Source organism: Dipodomys spectabilis, unplaced genomic scaffold (genome assembly GCF_019054845.1).
Source record: "Dipodomys spectabilis isolate Male_0828 unplaced genomic scaffold, ASM1905484v1 ptg000054l, whole genome shotgun sequence".
In the NCBI taxonomy this organism is placed as follows: Eukaryota; Metazoa; Chordata; class Mammalia; order Rodentia; family Heteromyidae; genus Dipodomys; species Dipodomys spectabilis.
In genome coordinates, this window is record NW_024870731.1 from 26,041,051 (window position 1) to 26,067,060 (window position 26,010).

Consider the following 26,010-nt stretch of genomic DNA (forward strand, 5'->3'; position numbering starts at 1 on the left):
TTGCAAAGCCGCTGAGAAGGAACTAAAGTAACTCACCCGAGGTACATGATGATATCGGCAAACTTTCAAAGCTGTGGTACCAAGGCCAGGCTGCTAGGCTTCATATTTCAGCTGAACCACTCAATGCACGACTTTTATCATGAGTTAAACTACCCATCTTTCAAGTTTCCTCACATTAAAACATGGATAAAAATACAATGGCTGGATCAGGGAGTTGTAGAAAGGTTCGATGAGATAGGTATATCATGCAAGAAATATCCATCATGGTGCCTCATCCATAGCTTAGTAAATATTAAGTTCTATTCTTTTTCTTATCATTAGTACTAGGGGCACTGAACTGGACAGTTCTAGGGGATGCCTCTTACATTACAGTCTATAGGATTGGGGCTCCCTGGCATTGTACAGTATCCAACCTACATGGCTATACAAAACACCCCCAATGACCACAGGATGGCAAGTGTGCAAAGTCCCTGCTTAATACAGATACCTGGATGATGATGATGATGATGATGATGATGATGATGATGATGATGATGATGATGATTTTTGAGAGACTGGAGATTGAACTCAAGACTTTCACTTGCTAGGCAGGTTTTCTACCACTTGAACCATACTTTCAAGTGCCTGGATTGCTTCTCAAAAAGAGCCAGTAGCTCACAGCTTGTCATCCTAACTACTCAAGAGGTTGAGATCTGGAGAATCAGTTCAAAGCCACACTAGGCAGAAAAGCCTGTGTGAGATTCTCTCTAAAGGACAGCACCCAACAGGCCCTCAGCTCTAGGCACAAAGTTGAGAAGGAAAACAAACCAAAAGATGAGCAGATGGAGAGAGAATCCTAGAAGATAGGAATGACTCCACCATGGAACCAATCTGTGGGGAGAAAGGGAGAGAGGGCAGGGCTAGTGGGCTGATCCTGACCTAGGGTGAGGAGTTCAGTTGGAATACTCGCCATGGATTAAAAGAACAAACGTAGCATCCAGTCTCTCTTCTTTCGTTTGTGAGGTACATGACACACGACAGATAACAGACTCTTTTAACTTCGTTCATTCTGTCTGTCTGTCTGTCTGTCTGTCTGTTTCTCTCCACACACACACACACACACACACACACACACACACACACACACACACACACTTCCCTCATCTCAGACTTTCTAGTCCAGGTTGGCTTTGAACCGAAATCTTCAGATCTCAACCTCTTGAGTAGTTAGGATGACAAGCTGTGAGCTACTGACTCACAGCTGCTAGGATTATAGGCATGAATCACCAGTGCCTAGCTCAGCCTGCTCAGCTCTGTCTAGAAGCTGAGGTTACCTCTTTTCTCTTAATGAGTTCACCTTCCTAGCTGGATTTTTCCACACGACTGCTTAGTGCCCTCTTTGGCCAAACATTAACTAGAACTGGGGGGAAAGAAAGCTTCGTCTATTTCTTCATTGACTGAGCAATTTCTGCAGATCAATTCTTAAATCCTTGGGACTCCTCCACGAATTAATCAGGGGCATCACATGTGCCCTTCTACGTGATGACAATATGATGGACAGAAAAATACAGAGCAAGTCCTACCTCAAGTCTGCCTTCTGGCTATTCAAACAAGTACAAGAATGACCAAATCTGGCACACATATTTAACATATTTCTCCCACCTTCCCCTCCTTCTGTGAAGTTATCTGCATACATTTGGCACAGGGCCTGTTAAAGCTCTTGGTGCAGTCATATCTGGAACATTGGAGAACACAGACAGATATAGAAATTGCTTAAACAAGGAGCTTGCCCACCCTTGTCAGAGTGAAGGCTGAAGTCTGACAGCCTAGCTTTTGGGAGCGAGCCAGACATGCCATGGGCCTGATGGCTTTGGGGGCTTCCCAGGGACCGGATGTTATGGTAGAAGGAGGGGGAGCCCATGCCTGGCAGGAGCACAGTTCATGGCTCTACTTACTTCTTGCCATTGCTCTGTCCTCCAAGCGTAGAGAGGGCACGGTGTGACCTGGCAGATGCGTTCCGACTCCGGTCTGGTGTAGGGGTTGCACTCCGTCTCTCTGGCTGTTTTGTGGGCTCCGATGTGACAATCCACCTGCCTGTGCTGCACGCCTTGGCCACAGGACACCGAGCACTAAGAAGACAGAGGACGTGAGTGGATGCGTGGGCTCAGGTCTGCGGGCTGGGGTGGAGAGGGTCAAAGGGAGGGGAATGGACTCCTAATCCAATGACTCTCACAGCATCACCAGGCTTTGCTCTCTAATTCCCAGTGAAAGGGGCGCCAAGGGAGTGTCTAAAAGCTGCAAACTCACTGTGAAGAGTGAGGAAGGGCCAGGCATTTAGAGAACTTTCTTAGGATAGCAAAACTCTTGGAACATTGCATATGATGGGAGAGATCTGGGTGAAATAGTTAACATAACTTGGAAGTAACACAGTCTCATGAAATGGAAATTCTAAAGGATTTACACCTGAGGATTACAGGTTCTTGCAAACGGGGAGATACAGCACTATACAAGAAGCAATTCTTGGCAGATTCCAAGTGTAACTCGAAGTGACAAAGACCACTAAAGATTTAGGGACTTATAAGTTGAATTTTTTTAATGAGTCTTCCTTCTCTTGTTCCTGTTCCTGCAGACAAGGGATTTCTTTGCTTTGCTTTTTTTTTTTTTTTGGTTGTTGTTGTTGCTTTGCTTTTTTAAATCATGGAATTCACTTAGATATTTGTGTCTATTTGCAACCTCAGAGGAATATATAAAGAATAAAAGCTGACAAGAAAACACCATTTCCTTGGGCTTCATGATTTCAGCCCTTGGAAAACACCATTAACCAACCTGAAATATTTTGTTGACCAAGTTGTAAGTCATCCTGTTAAATCTGCAACTAACTTCTAAGTTAATTTGTTAATGTCTTCTTCATTGCTGGGTTTCATAATCTTATATGTGGGCCAAAAATTATTGCTTTTATTAAGCTTTTAAAAGGCAGAAACTAAATACAACCTTTGATTAGAAAGAGCATGTTACTGCATTTAGCTATCAAAAGTTATTACCAAGTTCTTGTGATAACTCACTTCATTAATTTGTCTAGCTTAAAAGAAAAAAGTTTATTATACTTCAAAGTTATATTCTAAGAAGTCTCCTTAAAGAATAGACTTTTAAACTAGAAAGACAGATCAATCTAATTCACCTGCGGTTGGATTCAGCTCTTAGAAACCATCCATCAAGATGGTGATATATCTCCCTATTTTGGATTTTTAAGGAAATAGGTGGTATGTTTTAGGAGAAAGCTTGGGCAGTCTGATTATTTTAGGCTGATCTATTCATGAGAGGAAGCTCATAGTTCACATCAAAGCGAGCTGAAGAGAAGAAAATGTTTTGGACTAACAACTACCATTGTCTGGGTTTAATTGTATTAACTATTGAATGAGCTTGTGACCCACAAGAAACCAGAGTCATTTAAAGTTGCTATGTCCTGAAGGAAACGGGAAAAGTCTGCTATGTTCTCAGAGGAATGGAAGGGCCCAGAACCCCAGTGATAGCCCTGACTCTAGAGAAAAGGCATTCAGTGTTCATGGGGGCTCCATGAGCAGTATTTCTCATTGATTACACTGGAAAAGAATGGATTCCAGTGGTAGAGAGTCACTCCATAAATGACAGATATATTCTAACATCATCCTTAACAAAACAAACAGCCTCTATTTGCAATGAGTGTCTCAAATATAAAAGAGTCCATTTCTAGAACAAGATAATCCAAATAAAAACACAAGAAAGAATAGCAATACTGTAAACACATTTGAGTTTGATGTAAGGCTGATTAATAGGTAGATAGATAGATAGGTAGATGTATATATATTAAAACTCTCATAATGTCTTAATAACAAAGAAAATAGAAATAGTATATAATACTATTTAGACAAGTAAATAGAGCCTCTTTTTGCTGCTACTGTTATTGAATAAAGTATTTATAGGTCAATGAGGGTAAGCTACTAAAAGTCATAAATATCCAAATTTAAAATTCATTCCTCTCAATGTCCCATTATTTTTTCCAAAGGCAGATTAATACCCAAGAAGCTTCCATTTTGCAATATATTGTTTTGGCTTTTGGTTTTCATAATGTCACAGCTAGCTCTGAAATAACACTTGAGAGTTTCAACATGACCTAAGTGCATAGCAACAAACCCTACGTTTCTGAATAACACAGCTACAGTAATCGCTGCTCAAAACAAGGTGCACCATCTGAGTTCAATCTCTGTGTTCAACTTTCTATGGAAGGCAACTGTGTACACTGACAGCCAGCTAGCCTTGCTTGGTGAATTTGGGGGAGATTCGTGCAAAAGTCCCATGAATAACACTGCATCAGAAAGACCTCTCATGCCCAGAGATGTTGACAGTAGTGGTGATGTGTGTGTTCGTTGTTTAATTTGCCTAGTTCCAGTCCATTCTCCTTTTGGTTCCTTTGTAAAGACACTCTTAATGTTCTCTCTCTCTCTCTCAACTCTCTTCTCCTCTCCCCCCACCCATCCTAACATGGCCATCTCTTGGTGCAATGTTGAAACATGATTTTTTTTTTTGTTTTAGTTCTGAGCAACTGAGCCTGGCACTAGCTCTGGCTGCCTCCACTCTCCACAGAGCCCTGCTAGTATGCAGACCTCAGTCACTTAAAGGAGGACCTTGACAATTATTTACATAGATAAAAAGAACCTCCCAGGAACTTCTCAGGTTTGGAGACTCACAATGCATGCTTGAAAATGTAGAAAGGACATTATAGGTTTTCTTTTAGTATTACTGCTAAAAGGATGGTCCTGACGTTATTTTAAAGGGGGAAATAACTTGAAAAATAATACAAAGCACCCTTTGGAAATGGCAACAATTGCACATTTTCACTAAGCACTTACTATATGCCAGACTCTTGGTGAAGGTTTCTCAATGGGATAGTTCTTGCTGTGGGGACTGTTAAGAGAATTGCAGGTGAGTGGTATACTTGGTTTGAAACCACTAAATGCCACTTACCTTTACCCTCACCCCAAACTATCTTCAGACATTGCCAAATGTTCCATCAGGTGCTAACTTACTTCCAGTCAGGCTTTGGTGGCTCATGCCTGTAATCTTGGCTATTGAGGAAGCTGTGATGTGAAGATCACAGTTCAAAGCCAGCCTGGATAGAAAAGTCTTTGAGACTCTTAACTGCAATTAACCACCAAAAAGCCAGAAATGGAGCTGTGGGTCAAGTGGTAGAGCACCTGGCTTGAGCAAAAAGAGCCAGGTAAGGCACAGTGCCCAGGGTCTGAGTACAAGCCCCAGTACCTGTGGATCTACACAAAAAATTTTAATTACTTCCAGCTGAGGGCTTAGCTCTAGTCTAAGTATTTTCCAGAAAATATCTTTTGTATACTTCGCTATGAACATTTTAGGTAGATACTCTGCAAATAGACATAATTAATGTAGCTCAAGGAAATAATGAAAAACAAAACAAAAAGCACCCAAGGAACTGTGGCATAGCTACTGTGGGCTGAAATTTGGCTCCAAGTTTCAAAATATGGTGCTAATCTGATACATTGTTTGGTACTACATCAGCAAGAGCGTGGTTGAAAAACTTGGTTTCAGCAATTCACCATCAAGTCTCAAAGTTCAAATAAAAAAACAAACAAATGGAGAGCACAAATCACTAACACCACTGTTAATTTCTTGCCCCAACCCAAATTCATATGTGTGCCTTAAGTTCTCACAGGATACAGCTACTTGTTTGTCACATTTCTCCAGTAAACATGAGAAGACTAATTTAGCATCAGACATCTCAGCTAAGCTGTCTCATAGCACTTATGAAAAAGGTCATAAACATGAAAAATGGGAGGTAGATTCGTACTACAGTTTGCCAGTTCCCAGTGCATCACTAGCACTGAAAGATCTTTAAAATATTAATTTTTATCTCATTGAATCCAAGACACTATGTATTATAAGACAGATCATTTTATTTTGTGCCAATAAGGAAGGAAAGAAGGGCTGATAATTAAAGCACAGCGTTCCACTGTTTTAAACCTCATCCTGATCACAAAGATATTCAGCTAGAAAACAACTTCCATCTCAGGATTGATGAATGAGCTCATGAGAAGAATTCCTGACTGATGAATGAAGGAGCATTTCTTTCATTCTAATCTGACCGCTTGTTCTTTTCAGTTCTGCTTTTCATTTCAAGGGGTTTGGGAAAGAAAGCTTTCTCTAGGAAGAGGGTAAGTTTAGAAAAACGGTCCCCTGGAATGCTTCTGTATCTTGAGAATAGAAAACCTTCACAGTATCAGACTGCAGCAAGGATCTAAGGGTGATTTCTGTTTTAAAATTTCATAGGCATCCCTTTGCTCTCAATCAAAATCATCTAAACAGACCAAATATGAACTTTTGAGGGGAAAAAAATCCTTGAAGGCTTAGAGGGAGAATTTTTTTTTCCTAGAGCAGTGGGTGTCCTTCACAACTTCAAAATTTCAAAAGATGCTGAAGTGAACATTTTACTTCAAATTTCAAAATATCAAATTTGGAGGAGATACTATTAAGATTAGCATGACCACATACACTCTGATTCCAACTTTCTTTATATCATAGTATCTGCATGTTGACCCGATGAGAAATTGCACTAATTAGTCTTCCTACCTTGAAGACAAAATGACTAGAATGTAGATGCCAGCAAACAAACAAACATGGAAGGAACAGATGTAAAATGTTCAAAATATTCTTGCAAATAGGCAATCATTACTCTTGCTTAATATCACTGCCTTAGGGATACTTATGTTCACCACAGATTCAATATTAAGCCAATAACCTTTAATCATGCACCATGAACTATTGGCTGTTTATTCCTCCGGTTCACTTCCCATTTGCACAAATCAAATTTACCCATGCAGCATCTTCTCCTGCCTGTTCGTATAATTCATTTCTGCAAATCAAATCAGGACATCCCAAAGCTGCCCACAAACTCTCAACGATGTTAACTTTTGTCTTTAACAGAAGTAATGACCTCCACTCAACCATGTTTGGAATGAGTATGCTTCTTTCTGGGGAAGGATTCCGTTAATCCAATTATATATGCAACATCACCCCCCCACCCCGCCCCGTTCCCTGCCCCAAGATGTTTCATCCTCATCATTTGAATTCTGTAAGTAAGTTTAGGCTTTCCCTCAGGATCACAGAATACTGAAATAAAACTTATTCTCTGTTTGCTAATAAAGAGCAAAAAAAAAAATCTTTTCATCCTCTCTTTAGTGAATAAAGTAGTCTTTTAAGATGAGCATTGGTTGCATGTTCTGAGTTTAATGTTCAGGGAGAAATGCAAATAGTTCAGTGGAGGCCAAGGAACATAAAGAAAAGCAGCCAAGTATGGAAGTCTTTAAGAGGATGGTATAATTGTGGCATCTTAAAACAATATTAGCTGTGGGTTTCTGTATGAACTGAATATCAGCCCCCAAAATAAAAAGGCTGGAAGCTAATGGATGGCATTAGTCACTTCCAAATCATTAATAGGATGACCAGGTTGGCACACTGCCTTGAATGAAATGCCTGGAGGGCCAGAAAAGGATGAGCTTTTGTTGGGCTTAGATTTTCCAATTGTTAAATTAAAATAAAAAATAAAACCCCTTGTTTCATTATAATAAAAGCTTTGAGAGGGACAAGGACACATGCTGGGTCCCATGTTTCAAACTTCTGTGCCATGGATTATGGCTAGGGGGATGGAGGATAATGAGGTAAGCTCAGAATATTTAAGCACCACTCAGGTTTCTGGAAGAATGTTCCACTAACCATGCTGTAATGGAGGTTCCTCACCACCTCTCTATGTTCCTATGGCTGCATTCAGAGCTCCTTTGCAGCCTTAGGAATCAAGACCCAGCCTCTGCAAGAATTTATGCCAGGTTCTATGTACCTTAAGCCTGCTTTTCCACTCATTTTCAGCAGATACAGGTCCGATTCTCCATAGCACAGGAGAAAGAGAAATACTGTAAAGACTCACTGAATCAGATCAACAGTGTGAGGAGTCACATAACTGCCGAATATTAAAAAAAAAAAATCGAACCTTGTTACCTTCAGGTAAGCAGCTTCAACCAAGGTGAGAAAAATGTGCAAGTGTGGTCCTTAACACATATCCAGTATTTACAGGTAAATGAAAGCTTTTAAACCTACGCTCATATCCCTTCTGTCTAGCCCAGCAATGTTCGGAATAAGTGGAGCGTTGTGCCATCCGTGTCTTGGGAATTCACACCCTATCCCATCTAGTATACACATCACACTCCTTCCAACGAAATATGATTCTTTAGACTCCATTAGACTCAAGACCCCTGGAGCAAAGCACCTGACATTCGTAACTACACTAAATGCTCATAAGAACCACGAGAAGTAGGCTTGGGAAGGTTAAACAAGGCACCCAAGGTCATAAAGATAGAAACCAACAGAGAATGTTCCTTCTGCTCCCCCATCTCTGTTGTAAACAGGCAGAGACGTGATCTCGAATATCTTATATTCCCAGGAATAAAGGTATTTGTTTAAGAACTTCCTAGGCAAACTCAGACTCAATTCCTGTCAGGTGACCATAGCTTCAGTACAAAAATCAGTGAGTGGTTTTGCAAGTGATAAAATGATCGTGAAAAGCCATCAGCCAAGTGACGAGGGATGCCTCTGTGCTAAAACATCCATTTTCACATTGAATTCAACCTCATAGCCACCCCAATGTAGGATCAGTCAAAGCCCCAGAGTCTGAAGCCTAAGATGACACAGCTAATATCCTGGCCATCCACTCTCCAAGCTCCCCTTTGTAAAACCCAGACCATGCAGACAAACACACATGAAGAGGCTGGTGCCAGCCATGTGGCCCAATGAAAGGAAGCAGTTGGTAGAGGGGAAGCATTGCTCACCTGACTCCAAGCGCCAGCCTTCCATTTGGGGCATCGTCCTCCTCTGCACTTTCTCTGCCCATGTGGCTTAGCAAGGTGTTTACAGTAATCACTTTCTAAATGGCTTCCATCTTTTGCCAGGCAGTAAACATTTCGTTGTTTATGCCCTCGACCACAAGAGACAGAACACTGAAATATAAAGCAATGGCAAGGTTGTTGTTGTTTTCTAATCACACCGAGTTTGATTAAAAAAACCTACATTGTGAGATGTTAAGACCATGGCTGATGAGAGTCACCATTCCCCCGCCCATTTTTCAGTGCCATTTTGGATCAAGTCTCAAGGCTCAGTGCGAAAGGAAGGTGGCACTAAGAAAGAAATAATGTCTACACGCGACAGCACCAATCTCATGTGGCACGTTGGCTTACTCAAGAGTTTGGCTAAATCCTGATAATTTAGGTCCCAAATGAAGCTCATGAACCCGAAATCACCCTGCCATTGTGATGGGAAGAACTCTTGCCTACCAAACAAGAAACTATGTCTTCAACCAAATACCTTATTCTCACTGATTGGGATAAGGATATATTTCCAAAACAGAACTGCATCCAAGTTTTTAATTCAACAATTTACAGCAAACTCCCCAGTCATTTTTCCCCGAGAAAAGGTTTTCATTTTCCCAGCCCATTTGGAAGAGGTGCAAAAGGCATGCTAGAAAATGAAAGGTAAGGTATCAGGTAAGTCTGTGCCAATTTCTGGAGGAAGCCATTACCTTTCAACTTTGATCTTCAAGTTCACTGGACTGTTTTAAATGTGACCTTGTCTGACCACATCTAAGAAACTTGACTTTGATTTCAGATTAGGTTTCTCAGAAAGGTTTAGGAAATCAAAGCACCCATAGAGTCTGGACAAAAATCTGATATGACAGCTTCATGTAGAACAGGCAAGAAGCTGGCCCCAATAGGTACATAGAGACAGTCAACTCCCATTGCCTCATTAGCGATTACAGAGGCCCTTACTGCTTGGATCATAAAACCTGCTGGCTCAGGTTTTCAAGACCCATTATTTCCCAATATAATAGTCTTGCCTTTTAGAGGGAAATGAATTTAAGAATGAAGAACAAAATGCAAAAATGCAGCAAGAACAGACTGCAAGCATTATTTCCCAGTATTCCACTTTTCCCCCTTCCTTCACTAACTTTGAGATGTTGTTAGCTTAAATTAACAAAGTGCCCTTTTCTGCCTCACAGATAAATAGCTCCATGTAAAACAAGAAACTGAGTATTAATTCAACCACAATTACCAAGCATGCTACAAGTTATACCATTCATAAATGTGTCAGACATGTTTTTTTTTCCTTTCTGGTAAAGACAAACTGTTATAAAAATTTCAACAGTAGCCAGTAGAGAAATTTAAAATATGTAAGGGAACACATTTGGCTTTAACTTTAGGACATGGAAACATATGTCTGAGCTCTCATTTTATGAGGATTATGATTTGGAGTTTTAATTCTAGAAGTCTTAACAGTGTATGCCATGGAAGGAAGGAGCCTAATTTGAATTTCAACACCAAAACAAAAGTATCCATCGTTCAACCTACAGTGTTCTGCTGTATGAAAAGCAGAAAGGCTTTGAGATATATTTTGGAATTTAGGATGAAGCTCCTAGAAGCATTCCTACAAATCTTCTAAGTGTGGCCTAATGATATGCCCAAAGATAATTCGTTATTAGTGTCCAGTTTCAATATTTAAAAAATGTTTCTTCAATAAGAAAATATTTTAAGGGCACCGTTGGAATGATGGATGAGCTCATTTGTTCATTTAATAACTATGAGTAGCTATCATGTTCTAGGAACTTTGCAAAGTACTGGAAATAGAGTGATAATGAAACTTCCCTAGCTCCTGCCTTCATCGAGCTAACAGAGCAGCCATGAAAACTGATATTAATTAAGTGATGACATAGATAAATAGTGTTTTGCGGTGACTACTATGACACAAGCAGGCTACCGTGTTTGGGAGAGGCTCTCAGAGCCTTTGAGGCCAGACCAGTCAGCATAATGAGTGTGGATTTTATTCTGTACCCAATTGGAAATCACTAGTAGTTTTAATTCAGAGGAAGATGTGGGCTGGTTTTTGTTCTGAAATTTCTACTTTGAACTGGGCAACAGTGGCTCATACCTGTAATCCTGGCTACTCAGGAGTTGAGTTCTGAGGATTGTGGTTCAAAGACAGCCCAGGCAGGAAAGACTGTGAGACCCTTATCTATAATTAACTACCAAAAAGCCAGAAGTGGAGTTGTGGCTCAAGTGGTACAGCATTAGCCCTTGAGCACAAACAACAACAACAACAATGACAACGATAACAACAACAACAACAACAAAACTTAGGGACAGTGCCCAGGTCCTGAATTCAAACTCCAGGATTGGTACTAAAAAGAGAAGTCTAGTTTGACCACTGAGTGAAGATTGAATGTGAATATCATGTGAATGGAAATAGGAAAAGGCACATGGAAGGTAGATAGTAATTGGTACAGGAAAGAGGTAATGATAGTTTGGATTAGGACACAGAGTTTTGGGGTAGGGAAAACTGGTGAATTAAAGGTACATATTTTTGAAGTAGAAATGATATACCTGGTGGATCAGGCATGAGATGAAAGGGAGAGGATGACTTTTAGCTTTGGGGAACTGCAGAGTGGTTAGTAACATTTGCTACCATATTCAAAGATGGGGAAATACTGGAGAAACAGCATTAGAAGTCCAAGGTCTATTTATGGAATCTCTTTATTGTTATTGGTTGGACATAAAGAACAAAAATTTGGGATGACATTTGATTGTCTTGATTGTGAAGAAAACCAGGTACCTTCAAGCCATCAAAGGTTAAAAGTGAAAACAGATGCTAATGTGTTCCTAGGGAGAGCAATTTCAATATACAAACAGTCCACACAAGCTGACCCTATGTGAAAATGGAAGAGTGAGTGGATAGAGATACTGACTCAGTAATCTGCAGTGGTTAAGTAAAAGCAGGGTGCTCTCATCCTTATATACCAGACAGTGCCCTATGTCTTTCCATACATTATCTCCTTTAACTTGCCAATAATCCACCAGAGCTCAAAATAGCTATAGGTGCTGACTGGGGAAAAGTGGTGCTTATAAAATGGTGTCATCACGGTGGTTTAAATACAGCTTCCACGAGCTGCAGTTCAGTGGATGCCTCTCTGCTGAGAACAATTACAGCTTTACGAAAACATAATTAACCAAAAAAAAAATCTCCCTACGAGAAACTCATCTGTGGTATGCCATGGATGCTCCCAAGATCCATTGCTAAGGAAATGGCAGATGAAGCTACTTCTAAACAGGATGCTTTAAAATGTTTAAATATCTAGGTGAGCTCTACTCTGCTCATTCCTATACACATTTTTTTTCCTATCTGGGGACCTGAATGGAACCAACATTGAAAAACGAATGCAATATTTTAGCATGACTCACCAACCTATTATTTGCCTGGACTTACTAAGATGGAAAAACGACTAGGAAATTCTCAAGGTATCTAATCTGATGGCAAACACTCATCACTTAAAGCTTTCTCAACTAGTAACAAAGCAAAGCAGCTGTTCATGGACATATACCACTCTAACAGGTTTATAAATGGGTCTATTATGACTTCATAAAGGAACTGTCATTTTGACAATTAAATAAACACAGATTTCAGCTCTTACATTCCTAAGGAAATTTCATCTGATGATTTACAAGTCTTTCACAGGCAAATGATGACTTTTACTACATCAATGCTTGTCACTGAGTTAAAAGTCATATTCAGTAGGTCGCCTAGTATATATTATCCATTGGCTACATATCTGAGAGTTCTTACTCTTTAGAACATTTAAATCCCATTTTCAACTGAAATAGATTCCTGGTTTACCAATACGATTGTGACTTTTTTCTCTTGGGAAACAGCTTCACTTATTTAAAAAGATCACTCTTCCTAAATTTGAGGAAGACTCTGAAACAATGTAATCTCTACTTGTTACTCAGAAGAACAAGGTCATCTTCCCAATGCCTAGGCTTTCAAGCTTTTGTTTCTGGGAAGCCAGTGGATGACTATGATTTTGAAACTACCTTTCAACTTGTCTAGTAGCCATGAAACTCATGTTGTGAGCAATAGGTTGGTAACCTCTCCAGAAACCTTGATAACTCTGAAAAACCTTGATAGCTCTGGATACAATGTAGATGGGCAAAAGAATAGTGTGTTAACAGAGATAGTACTCTACAGAGATACTGAGCTAACAGAGGCAGTACACTAACAATGTGCTATGCCTGGACTTAGTGGTTCCCTGAACTGGTCCTTGTTATCAAGAAGCTAACAAACAATATGGTATATCTACCCAGATGAGAAGTGCTGTGGACCTAAATAGAATGAGATTCCTGGGGCCACTGAGGATTCCAGTGAAGACAGAGTTCTATACAGAATTCACCACAGGGAACCAGGGAGAAGAAGAGCGGGAAGTAGAGATCAGGGAAGCACATGGATCTGGCTACAAGGAAAATTCTGGAAGGGGCTAGAAGATCCTGGTTTAGTGGAGGCACTGGAGTGTGTAGGTGGTAGACCAGGCTCTTCTGAGCTATATAGCTGTTACCTGATATATATGGGTTAAGACCTTGCTGAATGTCCAGGCACAGGTGATTTTGGTTCTGAGAAAGAGATGAGATTATCATCCTGAGAAATTTGTAATAGAGTTGCTGACCAATTAGTACAAATATCCAAACAGGATTTACTGATAGCAGGTCAGAAACAATAAGGATTAGAAGGCCAAGAGAAATGCCAAGTACTAGAACCTATTGCCAAACCCATACTCTTCCTATTCTAGGGATTTTGGGCAATCATGTGACTAACCAGCACTCTGGGGTAGGTTGGGTAGAGTCCTGTTTGGAGAAAGATTATATTAATTACTTTTAAGGCCTGTTTTGAAAACAACATCCAAACCACTTCATTAAAATAATGTTTTGCTATAGTTCTGCATGCCAACAAGTTCTTCTTGGTTTGACTTTAATTCTGACTTTCTTCTTTAAATAGTCAAACATCTGGGAAGTGTGATAGGAGAGAGCATGTAATACTTATGTGCAGGAATCAGAACCGCCAATTACAGTGACAAACGAAATGACCACTCCAACGTCACACCATCAGGAAAAGGCAAAAAGGTATCTGGCTGTGGCTACTGTTCCAGAAAAGAAGGAAAATAACAGATATAGACATGAGGCTCTAAGTTTCAGATGCTGCTCAATGCTCAGATCCTGGGACACCACGTGGGCTTGTTGCATGGGAAAAAGATTACAGCTGCAACTCAGAGATGCTTATTTAGTGCTATCTACACGGAAGCCCATCAGCAAAGATGGAAAGAATGAATTTGTGAAAGCTATAGCTATCACGGAAGTGTGCCATAACCTAAATGTTATCTTTTCACAAAAAAAGGAGAATCTTGACTCATGGTGTTAGTGTAGATCTAATATGGCACACATTAGAGTCAAAAGCCCTCTCCTACTCTGCTCTTTCACTTAGGGCAGAGCTACTAAGACTCAAACTACTCACCTTTAATTGAGCTCTCCTTGTGAGCAGAACCCTGGGGATAAAGCCCACTGGTGTCTCTCAATCCCAAAGCAGCCTTGTGGCTCAGGTATGATTAGGATTCCTCATAAATGAGGAAGTAAAGGCTAGACAATGATATCATTTGCACAGGGCTACAAAGCCAGGAAGCAGCAGAGTTTTGCTTTAACTGTTACGTATCTCTCTCTTACATTACATAACTATTACATATCTCTATCCTTAAACTATCCCAAACAAAGGCACTGGTTAAGACAGCAGGCTGACCATCTCTACCTACCCACAGCAATAGAAAGTAGGGACCTCAAGAAATGTCTCATAAGAGTATTTTAGAGGGCTCTGTTTGCTCAGCCTACAGGGCAATGGTGGCTATGCAATGTTAACAGCTCTAACTTCAACACATTGTCCTATCTCTTGCACCTTTGGAAAGAAGACATTATAAATGGCAAATATACAACTGCTTAAATAAAAAGCCACCTTCTCCTTTGGCTGGAGCCATGCTCTGCTTTTCTCTTGGCCATGCTGAACATATATTAACCCATTATCATACCTGATACTCTATGGTATGCTGTCAATTCTCCTGACTGGTGAATGTTCTGGTGTGTCAATGGAGGGCAGTGGCGGTAAATCTGGGCTTGCTCACCTGCCAAACACTAATTTCTCAATGGTTCAGCTGTGGACATCATGAGGGTTCTTCAGTCCATCTACTTACTTCACAAATTGGACAGCACAGATAGACATGGCACATTCAAGGTTACCGAGCAAGAAAGGAGTAGATACAGCATTAGGAAGTTTTTGTCCCTAGCGCAGAAAATTTTGGCACCAGTTACACTAAGGGGTTTAAGGCCAGGATCTGGGGTTCAGCAGTACTCAGGAACTGCAATTGACAAGCCACTCTTATTCCTTCCATTCCAGATTGGATATCTCATGGACAGCTAGCGTGATAAAACAAAGAAGAGAAAAGGTGGACATAGATGAACCAAGTGTTAGGTAAGAGATTCCCAGGACTCTGTGTGTGTGTGTGTGTGTGTGTGTGTGTGTGTGTGTGTGTGTGCACGCACACACACAGGAAATGCCAGCAGGGGTAGAGGATGTTTGCATTCACCCTGCTCTAAAATTCAGCCGAAGACATGCAGACAGGTAGACCTGGGCTGGAATCACATCTACCATTTAACCATTGTCTCTGCTCACAGTTGTTCTCTGTTAAAATGGGACAGGGTGTATGAGCATTGCAACTAAGGGACACAAGCCATATATAAGTTCTTCCCATTTTAGCCAGACAGGATAAAAAAAAGATACATGCTTGCCATCTACCACCCCTACTTCCTCTCATAGCCAGCAGAGTCATAAAAAGGCCATAAAAAAGGTATCTTTAAAAAGATTTGTCAACTTTTGGATTCTAAGACAGACATTCTAGCAAAGACATACAGGGACGAAAGCCGAGCTTTGTCTGGCAAGCTCTTACCTGTGTAAGAGTAAAATGCTTTGCCTTCTCAAAGGGCACAGAGAACCCACAAGACAGACACACCGGCTCAAGGTACCTTCCCTAGTGCCCTTTCTCTCCTCTAGATGACTATTTATAAGGTCTCTCACCCAAGAAGAAAAAGACAGACACCATGTATACGAATGGCACATCTCTTTTCCACACCATCATTTCCTGCTCATACTTCTCATCTCCAGGATGACTTCCGTCGTTCCTCTCAATTTTGTGATGGTATTTTCCTAAGCATCCTGAGGCAGAGTTGGCATCTTTGATGGCCGCTGCCGAGGGCATCTTCCCTCCTTCTCCTCTGTGCTCAGGGGTTGTAGGCGTGGCCACCATCCTTTCTCAGAAAATAGATCTGCTTACTGGCAATGTGAACCCACCAGGGCTGCTCAGAGCACAAGGCTCTACACAGGGCTACAAAGAACCAAAATACTGAGGAGGAAAGGAGAGAAATCCTCACCAAGAAAACAGCAGCTGTGACTTCAGAGAATAAAGCCAGTGTTGACAGGCCTGTCTCATGGGTGTTTATGTCCAGGACCACCCTGGCAAGAGAGCCAGGGGCCAGCAGAAATCACCATGTGGATGAACAAGACTACAGACATTCACATTCAACCAGATGGGGTACTGGACCACCCTTCCATCCACACGTACCCCAACCCCTCCAGATTTGCAATGCTGCCAAGACCTAGGACAAGGACTAGGTCTCATGCTTCAAGGCTGCGGCCCATCCCACAGCCAATGAGATGGCTCCACTTATTAAGGGAAATGGCAGAGCCAGGCTAGGCAAATAAAGGAAGACAGCAAGAGGCTCTCCTGCTCTTCACCTCATCACCCCCAAAGAATCAGTAAGTACAGGCGTTTCCAGCTTCCCTCTCCACCACGTAACATTTCCTCCCATTAGAGAAGGAAATACATATTAATATTACATAGAGCAGAATATGAAATCACTTACTATAAATTGTGAAACCAGAGTTGGTTTCTTTCTCATTATTCTGCAAGAATATGATTAGAGTTTTTCTCCCCAAGGTGAGAAATGAAAAGCAAGATGATCTGAAATGTAGTTTCCAGTGAATTCTATCGTGGCTGACTTCGGTGTACCCCTAGGAATGGGGAGGTGTGTTACATCACCAGGCCCCATTTCCTCTCATGTGCTCTAACTTCCCATTTGGAAGCACATTGCCTATTTTTTTGTAGGGCTTCCTTTTTCTTTTCAAGGTCACACGAGATGACTGACCATGTGGAACCTGAGTTGGGCAGAATGACCATTTTGGAATATGGCAGGAAAGAGCTAAAGATCATGTAAGGATCCCCTGCCTGCCACAGAAGTGTTTATAAAGCAGTCTGGGGAACAAGGAGGACAGTGGGTGAAACATGTATTCCAGGATCCTGATCCTTAGCTGTCCCAGGTGAGTGAAAAAGTGTCTAGGTAAGTAATTGATGGGGAAGTGAGGGCTGCTAGGGACAGGCACCAAAGCTTCTGGGTTCCTGAAAATGGAAAGTGCTGGAAGATACACAGCAATCAGGACACACTGGTCTCCTAACAGATGTCAATGCTGGAGCAGGGCCCCTTGGTGGGACCTATGCTATTGTCTAAAGCAGCCAGGACACGTCTGAGAAGCTCAATACACCATGGAGTACTTCTATAGAAAAGCGGCTCAGGCAGTTTGTCTCTGCACCTAACCAATGTCTACCCCTCAACCTCACCCGCTTTTCTGTGCCAGCCAGTCCTTCCATAACCTAGTGCATTTCGTTGTGTGGCTTAGTCTTGCTTTCTGTCTACTGGCCCTTTCTTCACAAATGCATATATATAAAGGAGCATATTTACAGTCCAGCTATCAAATATGCAGTCAGTCCTCTCTGCCCATTTGCTCTGAACCTGGGCGTTCAACTACAAAACAACAACAAAAAAAGTGCACATACAGGCCATCTGTATATCATCACACCTCCTAAGCAAGACAGCAAAACACGGATTTGTGAGGTATTTACATTGCCTTAGATACTGCAAGTCATCTAGAGATGAATTAGGATATTTAAGAGGATGTAGTAATATGCAAGAAAAATATGGTGCTATTTTTCCATAAGGAACTAAAGCATCCACATCTATAGATTTTAGTATCTGCAGGGGGTCCTAGAATTCTTCCATTGATTCCAAGGGATAACTATACTAAATGTTTTACAACTTTACTGGAAGCAATTTACATAATGAATTGACTTTTAACTGAATATTAATGCTACCCCCAGAATGGTGATGTGCATAATTCCTCAGCCTATATCCAGAGTAACCTATGTCTCAACAAGAGGAAAAAAGATCATTTTAACCATTACTAAATCAGATGATCATTCTCCCACTTCACATTGCTTTCCTGGCAGTTCAGATAGCACACACCGTTCAAGTTCTTCCTACCTTTTCTTGTTTCCTCTTCCTGCCCATTTAATAAAGAAACGTTCATGAGTAGCAACAGGAAGAGGCCGAGTGCTGAAACTTAAGTCTGTAACCCTAGCTACTAAGGAGGTTGAGATCTGAGGACTGAGGTTCAAAGCCAGCTATGGTAGATGGAACTCAACAGACCAGCAAAAAGCCAGAACCAGAGGCATGAGTCAAGTGGCAAAGCATCAGTCATAGGCCAAAAAAAAAAAAAAAGCTGAGCTGACAGGCTTTGAATTCAAGTCTCAGTACCAGTACATACACATCACCACCACCACCACCAAATGATAAGAGAAAAAGAGATAAAAAACAGGTAACACAGAAGACTCACAACATGGAAGACATTAGAAGTTACTAAAATTGTGTTTGATGGTATTCTGCAAATTTACATTTTTCTTATATACTACTCTGAGAGGTATTCGCATGGATTTCCAACAACTGAGACTCAAGAATGTAGTAGAATTATCACTTGAAGATTAGTCAGACTGGTTTGGCCAGGCCCAAGTCTTTTCCTGTTATCTTAGCAAGATACTTAGCACAGCAAGCATTCACTGTCAGTTCTATTCAACAGAGATGTGAAATGATGGTGAGGACCCATCTCAGACTTAACATGTTCACAACACAGGCCCTGACTTTCTCCCACAGAGCTGACTTTTCCTATAGACTTCTTGCTCTACTTCAATCAACTGGAAACACCATTGGTCCATTGATCTGGTCCCTAACACGCAGCATTCCATTGATTCCTTTCTTTCTCTTACAAGCCATGTGCAAACTCTCGGCTGATCCTTTGATACAACCTTAAAGATAGAGCAGAATCATGCCTTCCTTCTCTCATCACTTCCCTCATGGCGGGCTCCTCCCTGCCATGCTTGTCTTTAACTGAGTTACAGCAATGGCCTCTCAGTAACTCCTCTACGTCTTCCCTGTTCATCCCCCTCCTCTGCCCTGTGGATTCCTATCTTATCAAAGTAAAAGCAAATATCCTCCCTAGTGGTGCAACCATCTCTTCTGTCCTTCCTGCTCCATATAACATCTGTGTCTGTATTGGCATACCCTGTCTCTATCCCCTTCACTCCAGCCACATGGACCTCTGCCTGCCTGAGTCTGCCTGCCATACTCCTGCCTCCATTGCAACCTGCAATACTCTTCTCCCAGAAACCGTATGGTCTGCTTTTGTATTTTCCCCTATCTGTTCAAATGCCACTTGAACTCATGGCTTTGCTCTTGTGCTTCGTTTTTTTGCTCAAGGCTGGTACTCTACTACTTGAACCATACCTCCATTCTTGGAGTGTGTGTGTGTGTGTGTGTGTGTGTGCGCGCGCGCGCGCGCGCGTGCTTACTGGTTAACTGGAGATAAGAATCTCATGAACTTTTCTGTGAGGGCTAGCTTTGGATCCTCATCCTCAGATCTCAGCCTTCTGAATAGCTAGGATTACTGGTGTGAAACACAAGTACCCAGCTAGCTACCACTTTCTTCATGAAGACCTCCCCAAGTCTTCCTAAAATAGTTCCCCTGTCCTTGTAATTTATAGATTGTCTCCCACTAAGACCTAGGCTTGATGAGTTCAAAGTGAATTGTGTGTCCTGTTCAGTTCCCAGTGCCTAGAAACATGCCTGGGATGTGGAAAATACTCCTTGTGTAATGCTAAAAGAATGCATACTTGAAGAGTTTCTAATCAAACTGGGAACCACTTATCCCTCAATAATATTTAAGGATTAGTGAACATTCTACACAATGTTCTCTTTACTGTAAGAACCAAACAAATAACTATTGCTCTTTTCCAATCTCCTGTGCCCATTCAGTCCACAACTGGCTAAATTCCCTCATGGTTTAACTTTTAATTCCCAACTCCTGAGCAAAATACCACACCAAGGGACAGAGAAGAGGAAGGCTGAGAATGTAATATCAGATTAAACTGATGTCAAGTAGAAGCGAGGAATTGAAAATACTATACTACCTTGCAAAAGCTAGATGAAAGTTGAAAGCTCGGTCCTAAGCCACAAATGTCATCACAGATCCTGAGTTTCTTCTCCCTAGAGGAGATGCCACCTTAGAATGACTCCCTTCCCCCAGGTAAAAAATGTAATATACCAGCTTTAAAAAGAATATAAAAAATGCATTAGACAAGAATGAGTCCCTTGAATTAATTTGTTTCTACTCTCACTGAAAAATTTACAAAAGCAAAAACTAAAGACTCCTACTTCTAGACAACGTGTCTCACTTAAATGTTGTTTTAATCTTCTGGTACAATCCATAAGTAGTTGCACAAAGGGATTTTTATTTTTCTTTGGTGCCGGTGCTGGGGCTTGAACTCAGGGCCTAGGCACTGTCCCTAAGCTTTTCTGCTTAAGGCCAGAGCTCTATCACTTAAAACTCAACTCTACCTCTGGCATTTTTGGTGTTTCATTGGAGATAAGAATCTCAAAGACTTTCCTGCTTGGGCTAGTTTCAAATTGCAATCCTCAGACAGTTCTCAACCTCCGGAGTAGCTAGGATTACAGGGTCGTGGGGCCTGGGCACTGTCCCTCAGCTGTTTAGCTCAAGGCTACCACTTGAGCCACAGTGTCACTTCTGGTTTTCTGGTGTTTTTAAGAGTCTCACGGACTTTCCTGCCGGGCTGGCTTTGAACTGTGATCCTTAGATCTCAGCCTCCTGAGTAGCTAGGATTACAGGCATGAGCCACCGGCGCCTGGCTAAAACAAAAAGGTTTTAATTCAACATAGTGATTTATGAATACAACACATCTGCTCAATGTAATCCCTTCTGTTATTCTCCCCCATCTCTCCTTTTGATCTAGAGAAAGGCTCTCAAAAGTAGATGCTACCCATGTAGATGAAATCAGCACGGAGCACAAGACTCTAAGTGCACATTGGGTAGAATGAATCATGACCATCCATCAACAGACTCTCTGGTCCTTGTCATCCAAATGGTAGGCTTAGCCCATGTCTTACTTCAGTAGAACTTTTCCTTATACATGTACTAAACCTCATCCTTCTAGAGCACCATCAATATCTAGAGGGAAGGCGACCCATTCCAGAGCAGCTGTCTGAGAATGCTACGTGATTAAGTTAGATTTCTGAGTCCCTTTGAAAGCACTTCAAAAATCAAGTGAGGTGCAAAAAGTATTGTAATTTAGAAACGCAAATATTCATCTCTCTCTACCTCATAGTAAGGAGAATAAAATTAGGAACCTGTTGTAAATCTTGGGAAACATTCACATTTCAAGAACTCAGCTTGGGAGACTGAAAAGGCAGAGGAGGAAGAAATCAGCTTTTACTGGGGCAAGGATTTGTTTCCTTTTTTTTTTTCCCCTGGGTCACAAATCAAAACTGTTATTTCTAGAAAATTCAAAAGCTCCCTGAGGAAGACAGTGGGAAAACGCGGAGTTCTGGAGTCTGCCAAGACTGGATCCCAGAATTACTGGTTGTATGGTGTTGAGAGGTTCGCTTAACTTCCCAGTATTTCAGTTTTTCTACCGTATTTGAGGATTACCAATAATTCATGTTAAGCACCTCTCCCAGGCTCACAGTAGCTGCTCAATATATGGGTTTATTACTATTTTCCTACTCCTTGCTGTGTATTATCAGGACATGTAAAGCACTCAATGGGACATCAGTACTATAAAGTAAGTCATTTCCCGGGTGCCAGTGGCTCACACCTGTAATCCTAGCTACTCAGGAGGCTGAGATCTGAGAATCATGATTTTTAAAAAATTACTGTTTTTTCCCACTAAACAATATCTAAAGATTATAGGGGAAATACATAATTTTGTTACAGCTTTGTTTTGGTCCTACCCATGAAATTCCTGAGTTTGATGACAGTGTCTTGGGTTTGTTTTGTTTATCTTTCTTTAAACAATAGACTTTTCCTGTCTCAATGCTTTCAAGTCATACTGGTATTTATGAGATTGATTTTCCTTCTAGGACCAAGAGATACATGCTCTAAAATGTTTTCTTCCCTTCCAACAGGCAACTGTCATTGTGTTACAGGTATGTGTCTGTGTTGTGTGAGGGTTAGAGTTGGTAAATATATGTCACTAGCCATCTGTTGAAACAGGAAAGGATGTGCAGAGAAAGAGTAGAGGCCCAAAGAGGGAAATCTCCAAAACATTCTTCCCTCAAAGTTCATGTAAGGAGAAGCCAAGTTAATATTCTGGGTAAACTCATTACTTAAATACATTTTTGTGTTTTTTTTCTGATTGATTTTTAAAAACAACTGGCAGAGCTGGGTGCCGGTGGCTCACACCTATAATCCTAGCTACTCAGGAGGCTGAAATCTGAGGATCACAGTTCAAAGCCAGCATGGGCAGTAAAGTCCATGAGACTTTTATCTCCAATTAACCACCAGAAAACTTGCCTTGAGCTGAAGAGCTCAGGGACAGTGCCCAGGCCCAGAGTTTAAGCCCCACAACCGACCAAAAAAAAAAAAAAGGCAGAAAAATAACTGGGAAAACTTTCTAGTCTCTATGGTATGTTTCTCTTCCTTGAAAAGAGGAAGGGAATGGTTTTATAACTTCAAAGGTTTTATTTTTGATTGTAAGGCATTTGTTACAAAATACATTTGGGAAATGCTGCAGACTCTATCCATCTAATGCCCATAAGAACATGAAATGGTAAATTCTGCTGTGAGAAATCCACAAACTGATGGGGGTGATGATATTGTTACTCCCTCCCCCCCAACCCAGGAGGGATTTGATGAGGTCTGAAGATATTCTTTGGTGCCAGTAGCCAAAGGGTATGCTACTGGTACCTGATAGAGAAGCCAAGGATGCTGACAAATTACACAATGCCCAAAAGAGCCACCTATAGCAAGGAACCATCTGCTTTATACCTATTCAACAGGCACAGAACACTCCACGGACCACTATTTTGGTTTCTAATAAGAATCATGGACACCTACTTTGCAGATGAAAACTCACTAGAATTAATCTCACTTTTGAAAGCCTTCTCCCCAAGGCGAAATCAAAACATTCAAGACATGTTTCTAGGTCTTGCTGAACTGTTGCTACATAAGGACAACATTCTAACATTGGTGAAGGAATGTTCAAAATGTAACTTGTAAAGGACTCTAGGTAAAACGGGAGCACTCTTCAAAAGGCACATGTTGAGGAACAGCTTTGTTTTCTTAGGAATACCTATCTATATTTACATGGTTCTTTAAAGAGCCAATCCCGCTCGTCAAAGATGCCATACAGACCGTCCACTTATTGATCATACTGAGCACATTTGTACACATGGGATTTAAAAGTCAAGACCTCAGGCTTGCTAGGTACGTGTCCTACTACTTGAGTTATGCCCCCAGCACGTTTACATTTGTAATGCCTTCCTCCTCTCCCCACCCTTTCCAAAAAATGAGTGACTTATGAGTGTTTATTGGTTTGAAAATTCATACTGATGACTTCCTGGGATCTTCTATGTGTGAAGGGAAATTCAACTCTCCAGGGAAGAGCTTCTGATAGCTCTTCTGTCATTCCTCAGAGCTTGCAATTGTGACTTCCGCTTTGAATTTTCATGACAACGCTTTGCCTCTCTCTCCTCTTCAGATGCCTCAACTCTGGCACTATTTTGAGATTTCAGCTAAGATAACATGTTGAGCACGTCCTACCTATTGTTGGATGTTCCAAACGATAGTTATCCTCAACCCACCACACCTTAAGAGTCCCTCCATTCCACTTGTACCAACTAAAAGGGCTCCAGACATTACCAAACGGCCCACTGGTAGATAACAACTATTCTATAATTGAAAACTACTGAATTATTCCCCAAGCTTCTCAGGAAGTCTTTCAACAAGTTCTCCAATGTGGCTTAAATTTACGGATCTGGTAGGGTTAGGAGACACAGAACTTGCTGGTGGACAGTTAATAGTAGAGCTTTCTACACACCATGATAGCCAAGTCATGTGTTTAGGCTCAAGTTTGGTTAGCCTTGGGCTATAGAGAATGGGACATGAACAAGGTGAAATCAATCCCCATGTACAAGAATGAGGATTTTCAATAGTAACAGATGAAACTGTGCTCAGGGACCAAACCTTTCTCCCAGATGTCAAGTCTGTGAGGAGATAGGGTCCCAGTGTGTCATATCTGATTCAAAGACATCAAAGGAGAAGGAAATGTGACTGTTGCATACAGCAATGCAGGGAACAGGTGAGCTGGCTCTGTAATGGCTCGTTACTTTTGGGAGAGGGGTTTGGGAGGAAAGGATCTGGAGTTTAGGCAGAAGTAGATTAAAAAAAAAAAAAACAAAGACATTGCACATGGCTAGATATGCACGGGAATTTACTACCAAGAGCTGCAAGAAAACGGGATTTCCCTGGAGAAAGGGAGACAAACAAACAAAAAACACCCCAGCACAACCCCCAGAGTATATGAGGATGGTAAGAGAGTCGGAGGCTAAGAGAATCCTGGGGAAATGTCAATGAAATAGGAAAGGCTCTATTTCTGCTGAGCTAGGGTTACTACACCTGCTCCTGTTGTTAATGTTTTATTACAGTATTAATCTAGGATTAAAAACAGCTTCCTAAAATGTGTCAGAATGTTTTTTAATGAACCCGTTCTCCTCTTTACTCCCTTGTGAAGGAGAACACACAGTTGGCACATATTCATGTTTTTAGAAGAAATCTTTCCAAGGTAACTTCCTCTGAAAAGAGTCTCAGACTTCGAGATAAATTGCAGACACTTCTGGCCACTCTTCCTTATGCTCTCATCTAGTGTCCCCAATTGCTAATACTTAACACACTGGCTTCTCCTGCATAGATGTGTCATTATTATTTACCCTCTCCTTGAACAATTTCAGAGCAAATCAGACACAATTCCCTATCATATCTAAAGCCAAGGATGCTCTACTGCAAAGACGCCAGATAACTAAGTCAGGATATTACCAGAATATTCTCTCCTTGTCCCCCTTCCTCCCTGTCTCCCTCTGTATTTCTAGTGTAATGGATTGCTGAGCTGCTAAGTGCCTGAACTCATTCATTCATTTCAATACTGTTGATGGTACTTCTTTCTTGAATAAGGAACCAGGCCTAACTTTGGGACTCAGCTGTCAAAGAATATTATGAGTAATTCCATAAAGGGTAAAGGAAACAGATTTTTCACTTGACCTAAAAGTTGCTCAATCTACATACCTTCCTATGTCTTAGCTAAGAAAAAGGAAGCCAGGATGTTCTGGTATTTCCCCCTGATATCTCTTTTTCCTCATCTTATTATTCCTAAACCATAAGCATGTATTACTTTATGCCTCCTGGCATAGGTAATATGGAGAATGAGAGGTGAAGAATGGAAAGCAATGTAAGCACAGGACTCAAAGTGACTGACTCCCCTATGTATGAGAGCAAACACAATTCTCCATTGTTAAAGAGTTTTACTCCTATAGTTCAGTTTAGCTTGAAAAATACTTCATAAGACCTTTTAATGTACTTCGTGTAGTTTATTCCATCCAGAGTTATTAGCATGTGATCATCTTCAATAAATTTTAATTTTATCATTTTTCACATGAAGTATCTAGTCTCTGCAACGAACCTCATCATTGCAAGCATCTGCAAGATCCCCTAATTGGTTGTAATACATTGGATCCATCAGTCTAATTATCTAGCTACCTACTAGATAAATAAAACATTTAGATTTACTACTGCAAGTTTTTTTCATTTCTTCTCACATATTAAAATGTCAGACAT

The 26,010-nt window shown here is 41.0% G+C and overlaps 1 protein-coding gene and 1 long non-coding RNA gene across 2 annotated transcripts in view; one reads left to right on the plus strand and one right to left on the minus strand.

Moving 5' to 3' along the window:
* The window catches only part of Adamts9 (ADAM metallopeptidase with thrombospondin type 1 motif 9), a 148,271-nt gene that overhangs the window by 25,999 nt on the left and 96,262 nt on the right, over positions 1-26,010 (minus strand). The window contains exons 29-30 of the mRNA XM_042680270.1: positions 8,862-9,029; positions 1,935-2,108 (exon numbers count right to left, since the gene is read on the minus strand). Of these exons, the coding sequence (XP_042536204.1) occupies positions 1,935-2,108; positions 8,862-9,029 (342 nt within the window). The remainder of the gene's footprint in view (positions 1-1,934; positions 2,109-8,861; positions 9,030-26,010) is intronic.
* LOC122108249 lies at positions 5,578-7,192 on the plus strand. Its single transcript, XR_006147502.1, has 2 exons — positions 5,578-6,197; positions 6,967-7,192. It is a non-coding gene; the product is annotated as an uncharacterized LOC122108249 (long non-coding RNA).